Here is a 23,111-nt window from a genome sequence, read left to right on the forward strand (position 1 = left end):
ATTGTTGAAGATATCAAAACGAGGTTTTTTGCAAATGATTGCATACAAAAAGGCACATATATTCTATGATAAATACTCAAATCTTTTAATTCAATGAGATATGGAAGAAGCTTGTCTACAGCAGTGAGAGGTTGGCAGAATGGGATGCGCAAACACATCTATACAGCTTAAAGTAAATTTCAGAAGCTGTGTTTAAACTCATCCTCAGGGCCTAGGGAGTGGCGAAATGTGACAAGTGAACTCTCCCACAACATTTGGAATTCTGCCTTAAACAGTTCATTTTCTGTTCAAAACTTCTATAGTTTTCAGCAATGATGGATCTTCCTTCCCTTCAGTACCAATATCATTTAATGCAGCAATAACTTAAACTTCATTCAAGCTGCTGTGTTCTGCTGTAATATTCCTTAAAAGGTAGTTGGCATCCTTGTGTTTGCTTCCATTTTTGTATACTATCTTGCCAGCTGACCCAACAGGTCCTTCAGGCTTTTCAGCCAGAAAGAGAATTCTGATCTGTCACAACAGTGAATTGTTCAGCAAACATATACAGCTGGAATTTGCTGATGGCCCAAGCAACTGCAAGACACTCCTCCTCGGACTTTGAGAGTACTCTGGAAGCATAAGCTACCACCTTTTCACAATCTTCCTGGATTTGTGATCAAACTGTTCTTATTCCATAACTGCTAGCATCAGTGTGAAATTCTCTCAGCATTCATGTCAAGTCTCAACGAGAAGGGAAGATCTTTCTTGCATTTTATTCCAGGAAAATCTGGTGCCTCCCTGCAGCAGTTCTTGCAAGAGGTAGCCCTTAATACAGAATCATTAGTAGTATGGGCACATTACAAGAAAACTTCTCACATTACAAACGTGCCATTGAATAGGAAAATGTGTAACTGCTCTTATCATCTTTGGATCGGGGAGACAGACTCCACCGCCATTTACTTAGTGTACCAATACTAATGTCTTGGGCAGTAAAGAGGCACTTTTTCAGATTCCAGCAGTGTAATAACTTCAAGTTGAACAAATATATTTCAAGGAAGACACAATACATGAAAGTAACAGATCAAGTGAACAGAGTAAGACGTGTGTACACTTTAACAGTCAAATTATAACTGACTCAAAGGCCAGCGGCTGCTGGCTGGCTGGCCGCTTAGGTGGCGCTGCTGCTGCATGGCTGGCAGACAGCGCCACATGTAGAGGACATGCGTAACTGCGCAGCGGCACTTTGAAAGATCGGCGAGTCACAACACTTTTCCTCCTTTTGAATTTTTTGCACAGGTCTTGATGGAGGTGGCCTGTAGATTGCTAACGTCCATAGGTGTTGTTTGACTGGGCGTAAATTCTCGAGGAGGCAGCTTCCCCTATGGACGGAAGTGTTCCCGATGATAACGGGTCGAGATGACAGGAGACGTGGTGGTCCAATCTGCTGGGGGCCTGTGCACCAATCTGACCGTTGCGGCAAGTCCGGTTGTTATAACAGGAGACATGGGCAATGTGTCCACGTCCGTAGGAGAAGGAGGCGAGTAGAGTTGCTCCGACATGATGGTCATCTGGTTCCTGCATGGGCACATCTGCTGGTGGTGACAGTTCTTGTGCTGGCACCGATATGATGGTGAGAGGACTGCGTCGTGAGTAATGAGAGATTCCAGTATCCCGAGAGTCAGGTAGAGCCGAAGGTGGTGTAGAGGCATCTGGAACAGGCGTTGCTGGCACACGAGGCCGAAGCTGGTCCGAATGATGCACTGCAACACGTGTGTCCATCAGAATTTCATACAGGCGTTGGCCACAGTGTCGTAAGATGCGGCCAGGACTCCATTTTGGTCGCCTGCCATATCTCCGTACCCATACAAGGTCGCTGGCGGTGAACCGGCCAAGCGAAGGCACCCGCAGCCATGAGGTGGAAGGCCGCAGAAGATGAAGTAGCGTGCGGGGCTGTCGACCATGTAAGAGCTCAGCCGGGCTGTGGTCGCCCATAGGGGTGGAACGGTAACAAGCCAGAATTTAGAGAAGCGCATCATCAGCAGAAGTCAGGAGTTTCCTCATCTGAGCCTTAAATGTGCAGACCAGTTGTTCAGCCTCACCGTTTGACTGTGGATGGAACGGAGGGGCCGTGACATGCATGACGCCATGGCGGGCACAAAAATCCGCAAAATCGGAAGAGGCAAATTGCAGACCATTATCAGTAACAAGAGTAGAGGGAAGGCCTTCCAAATAGAAAATGCGAGCTAGAGTATTGGTGGTTGCCACGGTGGTAGGCGACGTGCAACGGACAATGAAAGGAAAGTTAGAGTAGGCATCAATAACAAGAAGCCAATAAGCACCGAAAAAAGGTCCTGCAAAGTCATCATGAATACGCTCCCAGGGCTTCTCAGGCGAAGGCTACGGTGACAAAGATGACTTCGGGGCGGCGGCCTGTGACGCAAAAGGGCTGCCAGCAGCGATTATGTGTGTGATTTCAGAGTCGATGCCGGGCCAGTACACATGACAACATGCCAGAGATTTTGTGCGAGAGACACCCCAGTGCCCTTGGTGAAGGAGGCGCAAGATCGAAGGACGCAAAGACGCAGGTACAACAACACACGGCGAAGCATTGTCGGTGGAAAGGAGGATAACACCATCTAAATACAGCGTAAAACCCGGGAGAGGGTAGGGTCAGAACCCGTAGCAGCCGCCAGCCGATACCCAGTGATGGGGAACCCGTCCACAACCCGCTGCTCGGCAACATCCAGGTGGAAACACAAAAGTTCATCCCTATCGAATGCCAGATCAGGACCCATGGGAAGGCGAGACTGTGCATCAGCATTCGCATGTTGAGCAATCGGCCGGAAATGAATCTAATAATTGAAACGAGACAAGTGAAGAGCCAAATGCTGGAGGCGGTGTGCAGCCTTGTCAGGAAGTGATGTCGATGGATGAAACAAGGAAACAAGTGGTTTGTGATCCATAACAAGATGAAATTTGGATCCATAGTGAAAAAACACCAAACTTATGAAGAGCATAAATAATGGTCAAAGCTTCTTTATCAATTTGGAACACTTTTGTTGGGCATCCGTGAGCGTTTTGGAGGCATAAGCAATGGGTTGTTCAGAACAGTCAGAAAAACGGTGCGCAAGGACTGCACCGAACACGTATTGAAAGGCATCCGTGGCAAGAACAAGATGTTGGCCAGGTTGATAAGTAGCCAGGCACGGGGCCTGTTTCAGCATAGTCTTCAATTTCTGGAAAGCCACATCGCATGACGCGGACCAGTGAAAAGGCACGTTTTTATGCAACAGGCAATGCAACAGCTGAGCCACCGAAGCAGCAGACGGTAAAAACTTGTGATAGTATGCTATTTTCCCCAAGAACGCCTGCAGTTCCTTAACAGATGTAGGGCGAGGAAGGGCATCGATCGCAGTGACAGTTCTGAAGCAGACAAATACCATCCCGAGAGAGTTGAAGCCCCAAGTACGTGATAGATGCCAGAAAAAATTTTGATTTCTGAAGATTACACTTAAGACCGGCAGTCTGTAAGACATGAAAAAGTGTGTGGAGATTTTGAAGATGTTCGTCAGTGGCGGAGCCAGTGACAACAATTTCGTCCTGGTAATCTATACACCCAGGGACAGTGAGCAATAATTGTTCCAAGAATCGCTGAAAGAGAGCAGGAGCCCTGGCAACCCCGAATGGCAATCGTTGGGTAATTGATAGAGGCCGGAAGGTGTGTTAAGGACCAGAAACTGCCGGGAAGCAGCGTCGAAAGGAAGTTGATGATGAGCTTCTGACAGGTCAAGTTTAGAAAAATACTGGCCTCCAGCAGGTTTAGTGAACAATTCTTCAGGTCGAGGCATAGGGTAAGTGTCGATAAGGCATTGAGCATTTACAGTGGCTTTGAAATCACCACAGAGACGAATATCACCATTTGGCTTAGCAACGACAACGGCAGGAGAGGACCACTCACTGGAAGTGACAGGAAGCAAGACCCCTGAAGTAGTGAGACGATCCAGCTCCCGTTTGACCTGATCACGAAGGGCCACAGGAATGGGCTGAGGCCGAAAAAACTTAGGCCGAGCAGAGGGTTTGAGCGTGATATGAGCTTCAAAGTCGTTTGCACGGCCTAACCCAGGAGAAAAAAGGGACGAAAATGTCGTCGACAAAGGATCCAATTGAGCATAAGGAATAGCAACAGAGACAATATTGACAGAGTCATCTATGGAGAACCCAAAAACGCGAAAGGCATCGAAACCAAAAAGATTCTCCACGTTACTATGGTAGACCACAAATATGGGAACAGTGCGAACGACAGTTTTGTAAGATATCTCAGCATCAAATTGTCCCAAGAGAGAAAGCTGCTCTCAGCATCAAATTGTCCCAAGAGAGAAAGCTGCTGTTTATTGTAAGTCTGTAATTGTCTAGTGACAGATGACAGGATTGGAGAACCCAACTGAAGATATGTCTGAGAATTGATGATAGTGGCAGCAGAACCAGTATCCACCTGCATGCGAACATTTCGACCAAGTATTTGGACAGTGAGGAATAACTTCCCTAAAAGGGAAGTAGTACAATTGACAGACAACACAGAATCAGAATCAGTGACACATTCATGAACATCATGTATGCGGTTGGATTTGCAAACGGATGACACGTGACCCTTTTATTTGCATTTGTGACACACGGCCCAACGTTGTGGACAATCTTCTCGTGAATGTTTCGTAAAACACCGCGGACGTGAAGGAAGTTGCCGTGGGTTTTGCTGCAGTTTCTTAGAGGTTTGTTTACGGTTAGGCCGAGGCTGCGCTTGGGAGCATACAGTGACCACGTCGGCCAGCGGGGACACGCCACACACTTCGTCAACATCGCACAGAGGTTGTATTTCCCTGATGTCGCCCCATGCCTCGATTTGTGCTCCAGCGGCGCGAGAAATTTCAAAAGACTGAGCGATGGATAGGACTTCATCAAGAGTCGGATTTGCCAACTGAAGGGCACGTTGCCTAACTTCTTTGTCGGGCGCCGATCGGGTAATAGCATCCAGTACCATGGAATCGGCGTAGGATTCTTTGTGAACTTCAGTAACAAATTTACACATTCTACTGAGGCCGTGAAGTTCAGCAGCCCAAGCGCAATAGGATCGATTCAGTTGTTTCTGACAACGATAAAAGGCAACACAAGAGGCTACCACATGCGTTTGCTTTTGAAAATAGACGGACTGAAGTGAGCACATCTCAGCAACGGACAAAGACACAGGATCTTTCAAAGGAGCCAATTGCGACAACAACCAATACATTTGAGGTGAAATCCATGAAAGGAACATAGACTTACATGTTTGTTCGTCCGCGACACGAAATGCCAAGAAGTGCTGTCGAAGACTTTTTCGTAATCAGACCAGTCTTCCGCCATCTCTTTGTAAGGAGGAAAAGTAGGTAGACAATGACGAGAGACGCCCCGCATTTGATGCTGCGACAAAATCACGAATCACATTTGTGAGAAGCGTCTGCTGTTCTATGAGGCCTTGCAATAGTTGCTCTAAAGTAGCCATGGAAACATGTAGGTCAACGATAGAAAAGAAAAACCCCATCCTCGTTGCCAATTGTAATAACTTCAAGTTGAACAAGTATATTTCAAGGAAGACGGTATACATGAAAGTCACAGATCAAGTAAACAGAGTAAGACGTGTGTACACTTTGAGAGTCAAATCATAAGTGAGTCCAAGTCTAGCGGCCGTTGGCTGGCTGGCCGCTTAGGTGGCACTGCTGCTGCATGGCTGGCAGACAGCGCCGCATGTAGAGGACGCGCGTAACTGCTACTTTGAAAGATCGGCAAGTCGCAACAGGCAGATGCCTGGAATCTGAACACTTTAACATGGTTGTCAGAACCTCTACCCACACACAAATGTGCATGAGCATAACTTTTAACTCAGAGAGACCACCAATAGTTATGAAGTCAAGTCTTTTCGCAGTAGGCCTTGTGAATCTCAATTCAGCAGTAGCCTGTCTGCGTGACCATACTTGCTTTGCTCCTCTCAAGCAGTCTAGGGTATCATCAATGCGTGGTATTGGGTAAACATCTTTTTTTGTGATTTTGTTCAGTCAGTGGTAGTTTACCACAAAAACCTTGTACCATCCTCCTCCTTCAAAGGACCAAAGGAGAGTACCAAGGAATCTTTGAAGGTTCCATGACATCTTGGCAGTATCTTCTTTATTCCCTCCCAGATTGTGTGCCGTTAACCAGTGATACTCTACACAAGTGCTTGCTAACTGGTGGTGTTCCCCAGTGTTGATTCAGTGTTTGACCTTGGGGTACTTGGTCTTCCTTTTTTCCAGTCTGGATCTGACAGCATCTGAAGTTACCACAGAACTACTAACACTTACATATGTTGTTCCTTGGTCAGGCTGAATCATACTGGCAGGCTGACAGTAGCTTCCTCCCCTACTTTGTCTGTAGTGGCAGTGGAGCACAATTCTTTGTTGATGATACTAAGCTGCCATTCCTGAACTGCTTCAGCAGTCCCTAGGCACGTATCTTAAGGGATGATTTGTGGCTACACATGACAATCAGTGATACAAAGTTTTCATCAGTCACCTACAATACTTACAATTGTTGCTGGCAAGCGGATTTCTTTTGCAAGAATGAGCAGCAAAGCTGCTTCACAGGTAAAATAAGCATCTCAATTAATGACTGGAACTCTTTTTGTTGATGACACTGGGATAACAACATCTTCAACGACAAACAACCCCCTCACCAGACTACATTACAATAAAATGTTGAATCTGAAGGGTGCCTATGCACTATCATTGATAGCTGCAATACATGTTCCTATCAGCTGTACTTCTTTTCCATTTGTGACTTTCAGCATAATCGCTTTCATAACAGTCTTCTTTAGTTGGTGGTGATAACCATTCAGTATTACAGAACATAAAGCCCCCCCAGGGCCCACTAAAGGCTGGAGAGGCTGTCCGTCGATAATGACATTAATGTGACTTCCCGACAATGACTGTTGCCTGTGAAGGATTAGTATCTGTAGCACCCTCACCTCCTTAGATGGTCTCCATGCTTAGTTTTCCTGAATTCGTTAGCTACGTGAGTAGCTAGTCTACAGTAGGGGGACTGGCCTTGTCCAATGACCTAGTCCACAGGTCAACTATAATCGTCTGCAGTTTTATTTACTTACATTTATTCAGTCATAGAATGTCTCATAATAAAATAGGACTTGTCAAAGTAATACAATGCCCACCAATAGCCAAAATACACTGAAGTGCAAAAAGGAATTGGTATAGGCTTGTATATTCAAATACAGAGATATGTAAACAGGCAGAATATGGCACTGTGGTCGGCAACGTCTATGTAAGACAACAAGTGTCTGAGCAGCTGTTAGATCGGTTACTGCTGCTACAATGGCAGGTTATCAAGATTTTGAGTGAGTTTGAATGTGGTATTATAGACAGTGCACAAGTGATGGGACACAATCTCCAAGGCAGTGATGAAGTGGAGATTTTCCTGTATGACCATTTCACGAGTGTACTGAGAATATCAGAAATCCAGTAAAACATCAAATCTCAGACATCACTGAGGCTAGAAAAAGATCCTGCAAGAACGGAACCAGCAACAACCAAAGAGAATCGTTCAATATGACGGAAGTGCAACCATTCTGCAAATTGCTGCAGATTTCAATGCTGGGCCACCAACAAGTGTCAGCGCGGAAACCATTCAATGAAACAGCATCAATATGGGCTTTCGGAGCTGAAGGCCCACTTGTGTACCCTTGATGACTGCATGACACAAAGCTTTAAGCCTCCCCTGGGCCCATCAACACCGATATTGGACTGCTGATGACTGGAAACATGTTGCCTGGTTGGATGAATCTTGTTTCAAATTGTATTGAGCAGATGGACTTGTATGGGTATGGAGACAACCTCGTGAATCCATGGACCCTGCATGTCAGTAGGGCACTGTTCAAACTGGTGGAGGCTCTGCAATAGTATGGGGCATGTTCAGTTGGAGTGATTTGGTGCCCATGAGATGTCTAGATACAGCTCTGACAGCTGACACGTATGCAAGCATCCTGTCTGATCACCTACATTCATTCATGTCCATTGTGTATTCCAACAGACTTGGACAAGCTCAGCAAGATAATGTAACACCCCACACGTCCATAACTGCTCCAGAAACACACTTATGAGTTAACATTCACTGTCCACCAAACTCCCCAGACATGAACATTATTGAGCATATCTGGGATGCCTTGCAACTTGCTGTTCAGAAGAGTTCTCAACCCCCTCGTAGTCTTACAGATTTACAGCACTATTCACATGGTGTCAATTTCCTCCAGCACTACTTCACACATTAGTTGAGTCCCTGCCACTTCGCATTGCTGCACTTCTACGTGCTTGCGGAGGCCCTGCATGATATTAGGCAGGTGTATCAGTTAATTTGGCTCTTCAGTGTGTAACACACAGCACGAATAACATGCTTTAAGAGAATAGGACAGGAGCCTATGCAGACAGGACAGGTGTCAGACGTGGCCTTGATTTACAGATCTGCCCTGGCATTTGCCTTAACTATCTAAGAAAACATGGAAAACCCAAATCAGTATCGTCAGACAGTTGCATTGTCTCGAATATGAAGTCCGTGCTCTAAAAACAGCAGCGCTGCTTCACTCTGTAACTCTCTATCATAGAGGCATGAATAGAACTGTTGTGATGGCAGACATCTGGTGGTATAGTTGTTCTGAAAATCATCATCATCTCTCTCTATGCAGTAGTGTACAATTTGTCCAGAGTATCCACAATGCTTGGTTGATTGCTGCAGCGCATGCCCGTGTTGGTGGAGTCCATTCTTCTTTGCACATTTGATGGTGGCAGAGATTCTTATGAAAGATTGATACACATCTTCGTCAACATCCTCTAATACCACTTGATGTATGGGGTATCTCTATAACCACCTGATGTATGAGATCAATATAAATGGCTGCTATCTCTTGCTTACTTGGTCTGACTGTTCTGGCTACCATAAAATGCTGTACTACTTCTCTTACATGGCATATGCGAGAAGCAACATCATGGTGGTCTTCCACAATTGCTATAGAAATCACTTTTACGAGTGGATCACACCTCTTCTGTCCAAATCATTTCTGTTACACTTCCTCAATGTACTAGTCCTGCTTGAATTCCTCAACTGTTGTGACATCCTTTACCAGAAGAGTTAGTTACACATCTTCTGCAATTCCTTTCATCAAAGTGTGTGTTTTTATCAGCTTAAGTCATATTCGGATTTAAAATGTGGCATACAGCTAAAACTTTCTGTATATAAAACTGTGGCACTTCCCTGTGACTGTTCTTTGATTGTTCTTCTCCTAAACGAACTTGGCATCGACAGTTGACGAAGGTTGTCGTCATTTTGACCAACAATTTTTTCCAGCTATCAGGCTGCTCTTCATTGTTCTTTAACCACCGTGGGGGCTGTGTCACCCAAGTAAAAACAGACATTTGCCAAACATCATGTCATCTCACCACTTGTATTTGGTGATTCAGTCTAATCCTTTCAGCCATTTCGACCAGCATCACCCGAATACACTGATGGGTGCCTGATGTCCCGCTGAATTACTGATGTTTTGGAATCCATTGATCTACTGAATATGCAGGTCACAAGAACAATGAACTGCTTGTAATCTGGTTCCTGCCCATGTAGATGACGGCTTTCACACTTCCTAATTGGAGCCATGCTGGTGTAGAGGTTTGAAAGTAACTGACATCTCCACCAAACAGTTTCACATCGAAACCAGAATCAAATCTAAATCTGAAATTAGAGTTGTCAATGAATACAACACTTAGCACAAAAAGCATGTGTTTTACGAATACCTATGTACCACTAGAACAGATAGGCCTGAACTCCTGGACAGTGTGCGCTGCTTTTTATATAAACACCGAATATTCTAGAATATATAATCATTACAAATGTAAGAAATTCAGAGAACCTTCCAAAAATAATATGTACCAAATAAAAAAATACCTTGGTGGTCATGTTTGAACCTACAGCCCACTAGCCAATGACAGCTATGCCATGCTGCATGTACTTGCAAAGATTTTTTTCTACCAGGTGTGCGTGACTCCTAGGCAACTATGAGAACTTTTGCTGTTCGAAAAAGAAACTTGAAGACTAAAGCTGCGAAGCGGATCACCAAAGACAAAAGGTCATGATAACCCAATCTGGGGCACACAGATTTAATGTCTTAGGAATAAGTTAAACAACATATTTAATGCTGACAAGCTCAAGTTGAGTGCTAGTGATAATCGTAGAATTGGGAAAAGCACAAATGACTCTTGTCTATAACAAGAGTAAAAGAATGGACCCACAAAATTACAGACCAACACCCCCAATGCTGTTTTGCTGGAGAATTTTTGAACATATTCTCAGTTTGAATATAATAAATTTCTTTGAGACGGAAAAACTTCTGACAACAAACTAGCACAAATTTAGAAAGCATCGCTCATGTGAAACTTGGCTTGCCCTTCTCTCACACAATATTTGTGAACCACATGTGAAGGGTAACAGGCAGATTCCATATTCCTAGATTTCCGGAAATCATTTGACACGGTGTCCCACTGCACACTGATAACAAAGGTAGGTACGAGCATACGGAGTAGGTTCTCAGATAAGAGAGTGGCCCAAACTTCTGAAGTAATGAAACTCAGTACATTGTCCTGATGGCAAATGTTCATCAGAGTGTGATATGATGACTTTTATTATCTATATACATAAATGACCTGATGGACAGGGTGAACAGAAATCTGTTGATGCGGTGGTGTACCGAATGGTGTCGTCATTGAGCGAATGTAGGAATGAACAAGATGAATAGACAACATTTCTAATTAGTGTGATGAGTATTGAACCAATTCTATGATGACTGACTTTGTTGTTTGTTGTTTGACACAGTCATATTGATTAAATACATGTAACACTGCAAAATAATATGAAAAGGAACGAGCACGTAAGGACAGTAGTAGGGAAGGCGAATTGTCAACTTCGGTTTACTGGGAGAATTTTAGGAAAATATGGTTCATCTGTTAAGGACACCTTGTATAGTGCACCATTGGGATCCTCATCAGATGGGATTAAAGGAGGGCATCAAAGCAATTTGGAGATAGGCTGGTAGATTTGTTACTGATAGGTTTGATCAATACACAAGTATTACGGAGATGCTCAAATGGGAATTCCTGGAGTGAAGATGACCTCCTTTTCAAGAAACACTGTTGAGAAAATTTAGAGAACCAGCATATGCAGTTTCTGTGGATGATTCTACTACTGACAAGATACATTTCACCTAAGGACCATACAGATAAGAGCAATTAAGATCCTACAAAGGCATATAGACAGTCTTTTTCCCTCCCTCCATTTATGAGTGAACCAGGAAAGGAATTGGCTCCTGGTGGTACAAGGTACCATCCACCATGCACAATATGGTGGCTTGCACAGTATGTACGTAGATGTAGATGGAACACCAAAGAACTGACACACACACCTTTGAATTACAAGTATGTCACTGAATTAAATTGCCTAGCAAGCAATCTTACCTTAAAACGTGTATGTGAAACAAGTTCTAAAACAGTGAACAACAATAATAAAATTAAAGGCATAAAACATCTCCTGTTACACTAATATTGCTGAAATAGCCACTAGATCACTGCAAATATTTTTTGTACTCACCTCATCACTACCTTCACCTCCCTCTTCACTCTCCTTGCGGGATGCGCCACATTTGAAGCAGGCATCTCGTCTTTTGAAATTATTCGCGCCGCATTTCACACAGTGCCAGTCCTTTAATTGCACAGCACCTCTGTCTCCAAAACCAGGTGGGTCCTTTGGGATACTGTAGTACATTTCTGCTCGATATTGGTCTTGAAGAACTAATGTCCCACCCTTTCGTTGCATCCATTGGGTTGCTTCAGCTACTGTATTAAATTCAACAAAAGCAAATCCCCGTGACTGACCAGTGTCTTTCTTACGGATGAGACGGATGTCCCTTGGCATTAAATTGCACTGAAGGATGTCCTTCCGGATATCATTTTCAGTTATATGGTATGCCAGGCCCTTAATCATCACAGTGTTGTTGGGAGCTTGGTTTCGGTATGCGTCCGAATCACGACTGCTTCCACCTCCCCTGCAAACAGGCAGATTTACTTGTTATGTGCTGTAATTACTCAACACAAAATATACAAATATTCAACTATGCAAGTACCGCAGGGAGACACACTAATATGAATGTTTAATACTATACTTGCTTAACATAATGTCAAGCACGGCTCGTGGTTTCGATCCTGGGGAAGACTGGGACATTTAAGGATTGGAACTAACCTAGAACTTGGGCTACGCTACAGATCAGTCTGTCACAACCAAGATTTTTCATGAGGGAGGGGGATGGGACAGTAATATCACACTCTAGTAAAATATTTATGCACTTTATCTTCTTTCCATTTAACAACAAACTCCTAAATAACATCAAAAGCTAACTCCTAGATAAAATCTAGAGGCAGCTTATTTAACCCCCAACATTGTATTTCCTGACAGTTTACTACTACAAATTGTATTAGAGATGTGTTTTGGAGAGATCTTTAGTGCCGTGTGTGTTAGCTTTCCTACATGCCAAATGTTTTTGGTATTTTCATTTCTAAACTTTATTAAGCAATGTTTTGTGTGCTCTAACTGCAGCTTTTACGATCTCATGTGACGAAGTGATGCTTCCATGATGATATGGATCTTGTGCTGTGACTGGCTGACCTGAACGATCTGATCACTGTGGTGTTTACGAGGTCATGTGATGAAAGTGATGTTTCCATGATGTCATGGATCTTATGCTGTGACTGGCTGACGTGAGTGACCCAAGCAACAACCATGCCAATTTAAACCACAATTCCTACTCACCATTGTTCATTATTCTGTTAAAATTGTGTGTATACCTTTGCTTGGATTTACTCTGGGCCTTTTTTTATAAAAAAAAAAGGAAAAAAAATATGTTTACATTGGGTCTGGATGCACTAAGTTCATGTTCATCCTAACCGCATGTTCCAAAATTTTACCTTATAAATTGCACACTGAACTCATATTGTGTTGTTTTCAAACTTAGGGTATACTGCTGTTATCTGCAAGAGAGCAAAACTCACTAAACTCATGCGTAATATACTCACAAAAAGAAACTTGGCAATAGAGCACATTACCAGCATTCAGCAAGCCAGGAAACGAAAATAACGGGACATATTTTGCACACAGGGTATATTTTGTGCGCTTTTTCCTCCATTCATTTGTGAAACTCTTACTCGGTGGTGATACTTATGTTACCATACTGTAGTGCACTCTGATGAGACATTTGCAAACTCATCCAAACGGTGGACGGAATAACCAATGGCAGAAAAAAAATAGTCTAAAACACTATCAAAACGATAATACTGAATGTAGATTAATGACACAATAATGCCTAATGGAGACATACATAGACATAGATTTGATTGCAAAGTTTCAGCAACTTTGTTCATTTTTCTTTTGATGTAAGCAGTGGAACATGAAAATTGTGTACAGGTTGATAGGACATGCTTAGATTGAAGCATAAGAGCCATCAGGACACCCACAAGAGATTTACTCGGTGGAAGCCATGCCCCAAAAGCTCTGAGCTGAGTTTCATTTCAAGGTGCAACCTTAAGGTTGGCTACTATCTGTTTATTTATTTATTTATTTATTTATTTATTTTTGGGGGGGGGGGGGGGGGGGGGGACATGATATCATATATCAACAGTTCCAAAAATGTTGATCGGCATTACTTAAATTCACATGAGAAATTAAAAAAATGTAATTTCAATTCTGTGTTATGTTACTGAGGAATTTATTTTAACATATATTTTGGGCAGTCACATGGGGAAAGTTTAGGACTATAGGCAGGTGCCTATGATATGGTGACAAGTGTTATAATGAAGAATGTTTGGTTTGGTTTGTGGGATTAAAGGGACCAGACTGCAACGGTCATCTGTCCCTTGTTCCAAAATGTAAAAACACCCACACAGAGTAAAAAACGGATAATGGACACAACAGACGACACAGGACAAGAAAACCTCAGACAAAGAAAAGACAAAACGAATTAAAAGCTCACAGAGTGTGACAGTGGTTGGCCGACCAGAGAGACAAAAAAGGAAAAGCCAACCACTGAGAACACATTAAAAATTCAGACTACAAACGTAGGCCAAAGGCCAGACTCGACACAAAATATAGACAAAATGTTAAAAGGGCAGGAAGCGTATCAGGCAGCGCTAACGTATGCCTGAGCACAGCTAAAAGGCGACACTCCAACAAAATGTGGACCAGTGACATAGAGGGGGGTCCTCATGGCACAATAAGTGGCCGTGCGTCAGCCAAGTGTGCCCAATGTGCAGCCGGCAGAGGACAAGACTCCTTGCGAGAGACTCGCATGGATGACCGCCACACAGTCATCATCTCCTTGATAGGACGGAGTTTGTTTGGCACGGGCAGGTTGCGCCATTCTGTGTCCCATAAATAGAAAATTTTGCGGAGTAAGATTGCCCACAAATCAGTCGCCGGGAGGCCAATCTCCAGAGATGGTTTACTGGTGGCCTCTTTCACCAGGCGGTCAACAATTTCATTGCCAGGTATCTCAACATGGCCAGGGGTCCACATAAAGACCACAGATCGGCCGCAACGGGCAAGAGTATGCAGGGACTCCTGGACAGCCATCACAACATGAGAGCGAGGGAAGCACTGGTCGATAGCTCATTAACTGCCCAGGGAGTCGCTACAGATAACGAAGGACTCACCTGAGCAGGAGCGGATATACTCTAGGGCACGAAAGATGGCGACCAGCTCAGCAGTGAAAACGCTGCAGCCAGCCAGCAATGAACGTTGTTCGGAATGGTCCTCTAGAGTTAGAGCATAACCAACATGACCAGCACCCATCGAACCGTCAGTGTAAACAACGCCAGAGCCCTGATACGTGGCGAGGATGGAATAAAAGCGGCGGCAGAAGGCCTCCGGAGGGACTGAGTCCTTCGGGCCCTGTGCCAAGTCGAGCCGAAGGCAAGGGCGGGGCACACACCATGGGGGTGTACGCAGAGGATAATGAAGAAGCAGCACCTCTTGGCACACCATTCCACTATGGAGGTTTTCTACAGTTATGCTACCCATACACATTCTTTATTCTCAGACGGATGTCTACCAGTGTTTGTCCTTTGATAGCCAAGAACAGAACATCACATCACATCACATTGGTCTTGTTTGGACACATTTGGTAATCATGTTGCCGTACGCCACCTCTCCAAATTTACTGCAAGCACCTGTCAGAAACACACAAATGCCACACCAATCCCTTGCCTAAATGTATGGTTGGATCGGAATCGCAGAACATTGCAGCAATGCTCTCAAACAGAAACTTTTTGATCCTTCCTTATAACTAGAGTATTTTGGTAGACAAATCTACTCATAAAAGAGATGAACTGAACTCAACAGAAATAAATTGGGGACAATATATACTACAAAGCAACTGATACTCATTAAAAGGCAACTGGTACACTCTAAAATTATCACATCACACACAGAAAAAATTAGATGCAAAACAGGCAAAGGAATGAGTTATCCATGATTTTAGAAGTGGATAGGTCACAGTGGACTATTTTGAAGATGTGAATGAAATCAAACAACAATGTAATGAATGTGAATAGCCGCTCTGACTACGGTACATACTTTCTGAGAAAGATTTTCACTCAGTTTCAACAAAATATGTACAAACAGAACTTGAGAAACATGGCTTTGATTCAACATACGTTAGCATACTAAAAAACATATATATCATTAGTGTAAATTTTATTGGACTAGATCCACACAGTGAGAAATTTTGAACTAAAAAGAGGGGTCAGGTAGCACATTATGTTTACGTATGAAAGAAAATTTAATTATAAAAAACTGAAGAGGGCATTAGGCAATGAAAAATGGAACCCAGTTTACAATGCAACAAATGTGAATGACAATTGGAAAATTTCTATTAACTGTTCAATAAAAATTTAAATGCAACATGCCCTTTAGTAAAACAAGTAAACAAATCTATTAACACAAAGCTGAGAATTTCCCACCAAAAATCCTTAAACTGAGAGAGAATATGAAAGCCTGTTATATACTCTCAACAGATACTAAATTACAATACTAACTAACAAAATAAAAACTGCTCAGGACAAAAAGAGACATTCCTTGACTAACCTTAAAGGTCATAAATGTGCCTATCGAATAAGCAATTCAACCTGTGTTAGTTAATGAGTATGGAAAATACTGCATAAATAATGTGGGAAACAGCAATCTCATGAACGTATCAGCATAATGTTGACAGAAAATGATGGTATAACAAATGATCCAAAAGAAAAGTGTGAGAAATTCATACAGATGTTTAATACAACTGGCATAAAGAACATGACTGGGTGGCCAACTTAAATGTTACAAAGACTAGCCAATCTCTTCTCATCCACGGCATTACTGAGAGGGACATTCCAGCAATCATTTCAAAACTTTTAGTTAAAATGTCTTGAGGCTGGGATGACATTTCAACTGCACTGCTAAAGGAATGTAGAGGAGAATTAGTAAAGCCTCTGACACATCTAATTAGATATCTCCCTCTGCCATGGAGAATTCCCTGATCTTTTGGAAATCACTGAAATCCTACCAATGTATAAGAAGGGAATAAAAACTGGTACAGACTATAAGCCAATATCATTAACTTCAAAGCTTGGGAAATAATTAGAGAAGGTAATATTAAATCACTATGAGGAATATTTCACCAAACATAATCTATTTAACAATCTACAACATAGTTTTAGAAAAGGAAGATCTACTGTAACAGCAGTAGGAATTCTTATACAGTAACTAGTAAACAAGCTAGATGAAAGAAAAAGTAACAGGCACCTTCCTGCATATGAATAAAGCTTCTGATCCTGCGAATCATAGAATTCTATTGCATAAATTAGAAGCATAATATGGGACGAGAGGGACAGCATTTCCAACTACTTACCTTCTATTTGAAAGACAGGAAACAGCGTGTCAAGCTAACTTATAAAAGAATAAACAGTTGACAACAACCAAATCAACCCACAAGATACTTCAATGTGCTGTGTCCCAAGCAAGTATATTGGGGCCTTTTCTGTTTTATGTGAACGTTAACAATTCAATTGAACCCCAAAACTGCAACATTGTAAGGTACGATGATGACACATCTTTTTTCAGCTTGGCCAATATAAGCAAGATTCTACAAACAGTAGTGAAACGAATTATAATTTTCTGTCTAGTTATCTTTCTGCAAATAAGCTACTTGTAAATAAATATAATACAGTGACAATGCAATTTATGCTTAGCTACAATCAGAACATAAATAGAACTCTATTTACATCTACAATGGCCCTTTGCTACACAAACAAACACAAATTTTGATGGACACCTGTCATGGAAAAAACACATAGACCATACTTGTAAGAAAATCATTACCAATGCATATCTACTGAAACTTCATAGACCATGGTAGCCTGAGACAAATATACTCCGAAGTGATATTTCCGCATTTTCAGTACATTATTGAGCTATGGGGTGGGGCACCAGCTGTTTATACAGTCAGGCTCCAGCGAACGGGACCGGGAGGGGGGGGGGGGGGGGGGGGGGCAGTAAGAGTGGTAGCTAAGGTAAACAGAAGAGGGCCTTTTAGAGAAATCTTCAGAAAATATAAAATACTAACAATCCACTCTATGTACATCCTGCAGGTTGATAATCATTGTGAAACAAAATTCACAATATAATGTAGCAAACAGTAATGTAGATAGGTATAATACAACGGGAAGGAAAAGATTTCACAGAATCACAAGTAAAAAGAAGGCTGCAGACTGTAGTCCACATACAATAAGAACCATCTTTTATAAGACTTCCATCTGACCTCAAGACTGCTAATTTACACACTACAAACAATAAACTTAAGCATTTATTAATAGAGAAAAGCTGATTTTCAGTGTAAGATTTCAAGTTGTAATATCCCTTTGTAAACCAGTGTATACAGTGTAAGCTTTGTCTTTCAACACAAAAACTGCGACCAAAAAATGATAATTTCTGACCTTAACTGTTACTGTTATTGTTATTGTTGTGGTCTTCAGTTCTGAGACTGGTTTGATGCAGCTCTCCATGCTACTCTATCCTGTGCAAGCTTCTTCATCTCCCAATACGTACTGCAGCCTACATCCTTCTGAATCTGCTTAGTGTATTCATCTCTTGGTCTCCCTCTACGATTTTTACCCTCCAATACTAAATTGGCGATCCCTTGGTGCCTCAGAACATGTCCTACCAACCGATCCCTTCTTCTAGTCAACTTGTGCCACAAACTCTTCTTCTAACCAATCCTATTCAATACTTCCTCCTTAGATACGTGATCTACCCATCTAATCTTCAGCATTCTTCTGTAGCACCACATTTCAAAGGCTTCTCTTCTCTTCTTGTCCAAATTATTTATCGTCCATGTTTCACTTCCATACATGGCTACACTCCATACAAATACTTTCAGAAACGACTTCCTGACATTTAAATCTATACTCGAAGTTAACAAATTTCTCTTCTTCAGAAACGCTTTCCTTGCCATTGCCAGTCTACATTTTACATCCTCTCTACTTCACCCATCATCAGTTACTTTGCTCCCCAAATAGCAAAACTCCTTTACTACTTTAAGTGTCTCATTTCCTAATCTAATTCCCTCAGCATTGCCCGACTTAATTCGACTACATCCCATTATCCTCGTTTTGCTTTTGTTGATGTTCATCTTATATCCTCCCTTCAAGACACTGTCCATTCTGTTCAACTGCTCTTCCAAGTCCTTTGCTGTCTCTGACAGAATTACAATGTCATCGGCGAACCTTAAGGGGCTCCGGAAAGGCTCAAAATCATGAAAAGTTCAATTTTTACTTTTTAGCGGTTTCTGAATCAGCAGACTATTACCTTTTAATAGATATATAATCTATCCTCTGAAGGCTTTTAAGAAAAGAAGAAATGTTGGAAAGCCAAAGGTATGTGTTATTACTGTAAACAATAAAGACGATAACCAAGTGAGTGAACCTAACCTCTCAAGTACACCTGCCCATAGCAGTCAAAGTGGGAAAGAAAATACTTCACAGAAGAAGCTCGGTTCAATGGGTGAAAACTATGAATGTTTTATGGGCGAATCGGATGTGAATGAAGTATTTGATATGTCGGTTCTCCCGGGATTGGAATGACTCCTTACCCTCTCCCTTAAAACCCAAATCCTTTTGTCTTTCCCTCTCCTTCCCTCTTTCCTGACGAGGCAACCATTGGTTGCGAAAGCTAGATTTTGTGTGTATGTTTGTGACAGTTTGGTAATTTTCACATCTGTCAACACCTGCTTTCTTTGGGATTGGAACTATTATATTCTTCCTGAAGTCTGAGGATATTTCGCCTGTCTCATACATTTTGCTCACCAGATGGTAGAGTTTTGTCAGGACTGGCTCTCCCAAGGCTGTCAGTAGTTCTAATGGAATATTGTCTACTCCCGGGGCCTTGTTAGGTCTTTCAGTACTCTATCAAATTCTTCACGCAGTATCATATCTCCCATTCCATCTTCATCTACATCCTCTTCCATTTCTATAATATTGTCCTCAAGATCACCACCCTTGTATAGTCCCTCTATATACTTCTTTGCTTAGAACTGGGTTTCCATCTGAGCCCTTGATATTCATACAAGTGGTTCTCTTTTCTCCAAAGGTCTCTTTAATTTTCCTGTAGGCAGTATCTATCTTACCCCTAGTGAGGTAAGCCTCTACATCCTTACATTTGTCCTCTAGCCATGCCTGCTTAGCCATTTTGCACTTCCTGTCGATCTCATTTTTGAGATGTTTGTATTCCTTTTTGCCTGCTTCATTTACTGCATTTTTGTATTTTCTCCTTTCATCAATTAAATTCAGTATATCTTCTGTCACCCAAGGATTTCTACTAGCCCTCATCTTTTTACCTACTTGATCCTCTGCTGCCTTCACTACTTCATCCCTCAAAGCTATCCATTCTTCTTCTACTGTATTTCTTTCCCCCCATTCTTGTCAACTGTTCCTTTATGCTCTTCCTGAAACTCTCTACAACCTCTGGTTCTTTCAGTTTATCCAGGTCCCATCTCCTCAAATTCCCACCTTTTTGCAGTTTCTTCAGTTTTAATCTACATTTCATAACCAATAGATTGTGGTCAGAGTCCACATCTGCCCCTGGAAATGTCTTACGATTTAAAACCTGGTTCCTAAATCTCTGTCTTACCATTATATAATCTATCTGATATCTTCTAGTATCTCCAGGGTTCTTCCATGTTATCAACCTTCTTTCATGATTCTTGAACCAAGTGTTAGCTATGATTAAGTTATGCTCTGCGCTAAATTCTACCAGGCGGCTTCCTCTTTCATTTCTTAGCCCCAATCTATATTCACCTACTATGTTTCCTTCTCTCCCTTTCCTACTCTCGAATTCCAATCACCCATGAATATTAAATTTTCATCTCCCTTCACTACCTGAATAATTTCTTTTATCTCATCATACATTTCATCAATTTATTCGTCATCTGCAGAGCTAGTTAGCATATAAACTTGTACTACTGTTGTAGGTGTGGGCTTCGTGTCTATCTTGGCCAAAGTAATGCGTTCACTATGTTGTTTGTAGTAGCTTACCCGAACTATTTTTTTTATTCATTATTAAACCTTCTCCTGCATTACCCCTATTTGATTTTGTATTTATAACCCTGTATTCACCTGACCAAAAGTCTTGTTCCTCCTGCCACCGAATTCCCACTATATCTAATTTTAACCTATCCATTTCCCTTTCTAAATTTTCTAATCTACCTGCCCGATTAAGGGATCTGACATTCCACACTCCGATCCGTAGAACACCAGTTTTCTTTCTCCTGATAACGATGTCCTCCTGAGTAGTCCCCGCCCAGAGATCCGAATGGGGGACTATTTTACCTCAGGAATATTTTACCCAAGAGGACGCCATCATCATTTATCCATACAGCTGCATGCCCTCGGGAAAAATTAAGGCAGTAGTTTCCCCTTGCTTTCAGCCGTTCGCAGTACCAGCACAGCAGGGCCGTTTTGGTTAATGTTACAAGGCCAGATCAGTCAATCATCCAGGCTGTTGCCCCTGCAACTACTGAAAAGGCTGCTGCCTCTCTTCAGGAACCATACGTTTGACCTTAACTATTTATAACAATGTGTGAACGGACTTATGTATGTTAACAAGACATTTGTACATGTGAACTAAAATCTATGACAATATCTGAAAACTGATTGTTATATGTAAAAAAACCATACATTCCAATTCACCTAAACTATTTTCAGAAGTACCAGAGGAAGTATACAAATTGTTAAGCTGGTAAAGCAGAGAAGAAGTGCATTGTTAATGAAATGTATCTGAATCACCATTGTTTTGCTGATGACATGTATTGTTTGTCCCTAGTGAAAATAAACTTCAACAATGAAGGGAATAAGTTAAGAGCAAGAGAAAGTAAGCCTGAACACAAGAAAACCGCAAAGTATAATGAGTGCATGAAAAAGACAATAGAAAAAACTAAAAAGGAACCAGTTGATAAGCTTTTGTATTCAGGGCAATTAAGAACAACCTGATGGTCAGTAAAAGAAATAAACAGAAGATTAAAAATGGCATGGTATACTTTTAAGCTATTCAATAGGTTTTCAAAATTAAGCTCAAGTTTGTCTATAAGGACTCCACAATAAAAGTGTATTACCAGTTTTAATGTATGACTGTGAGAGACAAATTTTAATGCAAAAATAATTCAGTAACTGAAGGTTGCTCAGCAAGCAATGGAGAGATGCATATTGGGAATTACCAGAAGAGACAGGAAAACTATCAAATTGATCATGGAATTCCTTCATACAAGAATTTTGAATGAAGAGGAAGGCACAATTTATTATGGCTGTAAATGAAAATTACATGTAGGTGGACAGAAAATGTAATAGATGAGCCAAAGAACTTCTTTACTGGGACCCCAGGCATACAGCTGAAGACCACAATATGTGTGTGTGTGTGTGTGTGTGTGTGTGTGTGTGTATTACCCATCATCTATGTTCTGCTCTACCTCCCCTTTATTGCAAATGTAGCAATAGCCATGACTAGTGGTTGTGTAATCTTCTTTACACAAAAACAGTAAAATACTATTAAGACTGCTTATCTTATTAAGAAAATTTGGCATGTAAGTTGCTAAGGCAGTCTGCTTCTAATCAACAAAGTCTTGTATTTCACTACAACTGAAGCATCAACTATTCTCCATTCAAAGGAAAATGAACAGAAATAATCTATTTTTGTCGTATCTTAAACAGAATATTGTATTTTTCGACACAAATCTTATACAATTTTAAATGATAAGAGAGAGAAGTTTGAAAGCTTCACAAAGCTTTTATGTCACATAGTAAAAGTGTACTACCATTATAATAAAAGTAAATATGAAACATGGAACTGGTACACCAGAAGGGCATGGATATCGAAGAGAGATACTATAATCATCAAGTCTTATAGAACAAATCGGAGCATCTGACCCACAAAATTCTATTAAGATAGACGAGACTGGCAGCTACTTCAACTTTAGTATGTTAGACTGTGAGTGTGACGAAGGGAAGAATAAAACCAGTTACAAAAGATGAGTAAAATATTATAGGATGGGAGAATATATACAGGACAAAAACAGCCAGTGGCCCACTGAAGTTGTCATGGGGCTGGAGGCATACCTTCCACATCGGATAAGGAGGCCCTCTCAGTCACTGTAAAAACTGGTAAGAAAGTTATGTTCACAAAATGGTAGGAAGAGGCAAGATGAAACTTTTGGATTCTGGCTATGAGAAATCTACAAGTACAAATTAAAATGTTAGGGGATTACACCTCCCACCAAGCAGGGGCAGTTGGGAGCCTAGCCACATTTGTCCAGAGGCCAGCAAGCAGAGCAAATAGGACGCCTTGGAATGATTAATGGAAATGAATTGAATAACTTACCACAAACAAATTATATAACGTAAGTTGTAACTAAATTAATGCTCTTCATTCATTTTGAAATGTGACCATGCTGAGGA

General features: G+C 41.6%; 1 protein-coding gene across 10 annotated transcripts in view; it reads right to left on the reverse strand.

The window, feature by feature from the left end:
- LOC126100110 (RNA-binding protein 5-like) overlaps positions 1–23,111 on the reverse strand; it is a 133,995-nt gene that overhangs the window by 64,078 nt on the left and 46,806 nt on the right. For all 10 annotated transcript variants that reach the window (XM_049910640.1, XM_049910632.1, XM_049910638.1 and 7 more), the window contains one exon: positions 11,677–12,130. In XM_049910640.1, coding sequence (XP_049766597.1) covers positions 11,677–12,130 — 454 coding nt within the window. The remainder of the gene's footprint in view (positions 1–11,676; positions 12,131–23,111) is intronic.

The sequence above is a fragment of the Schistocerca cancellata genome, chromosome 9, assembly GCF_023864275.1.
Source record: "Schistocerca cancellata isolate TAMUIC-IGC-003103 chromosome 9, iqSchCanc2.1, whole genome shotgun sequence".
NCBI lineage: Eukaryota > Metazoa > Arthropoda > Insecta > Orthoptera > Acrididae > Schistocerca > Schistocerca cancellata.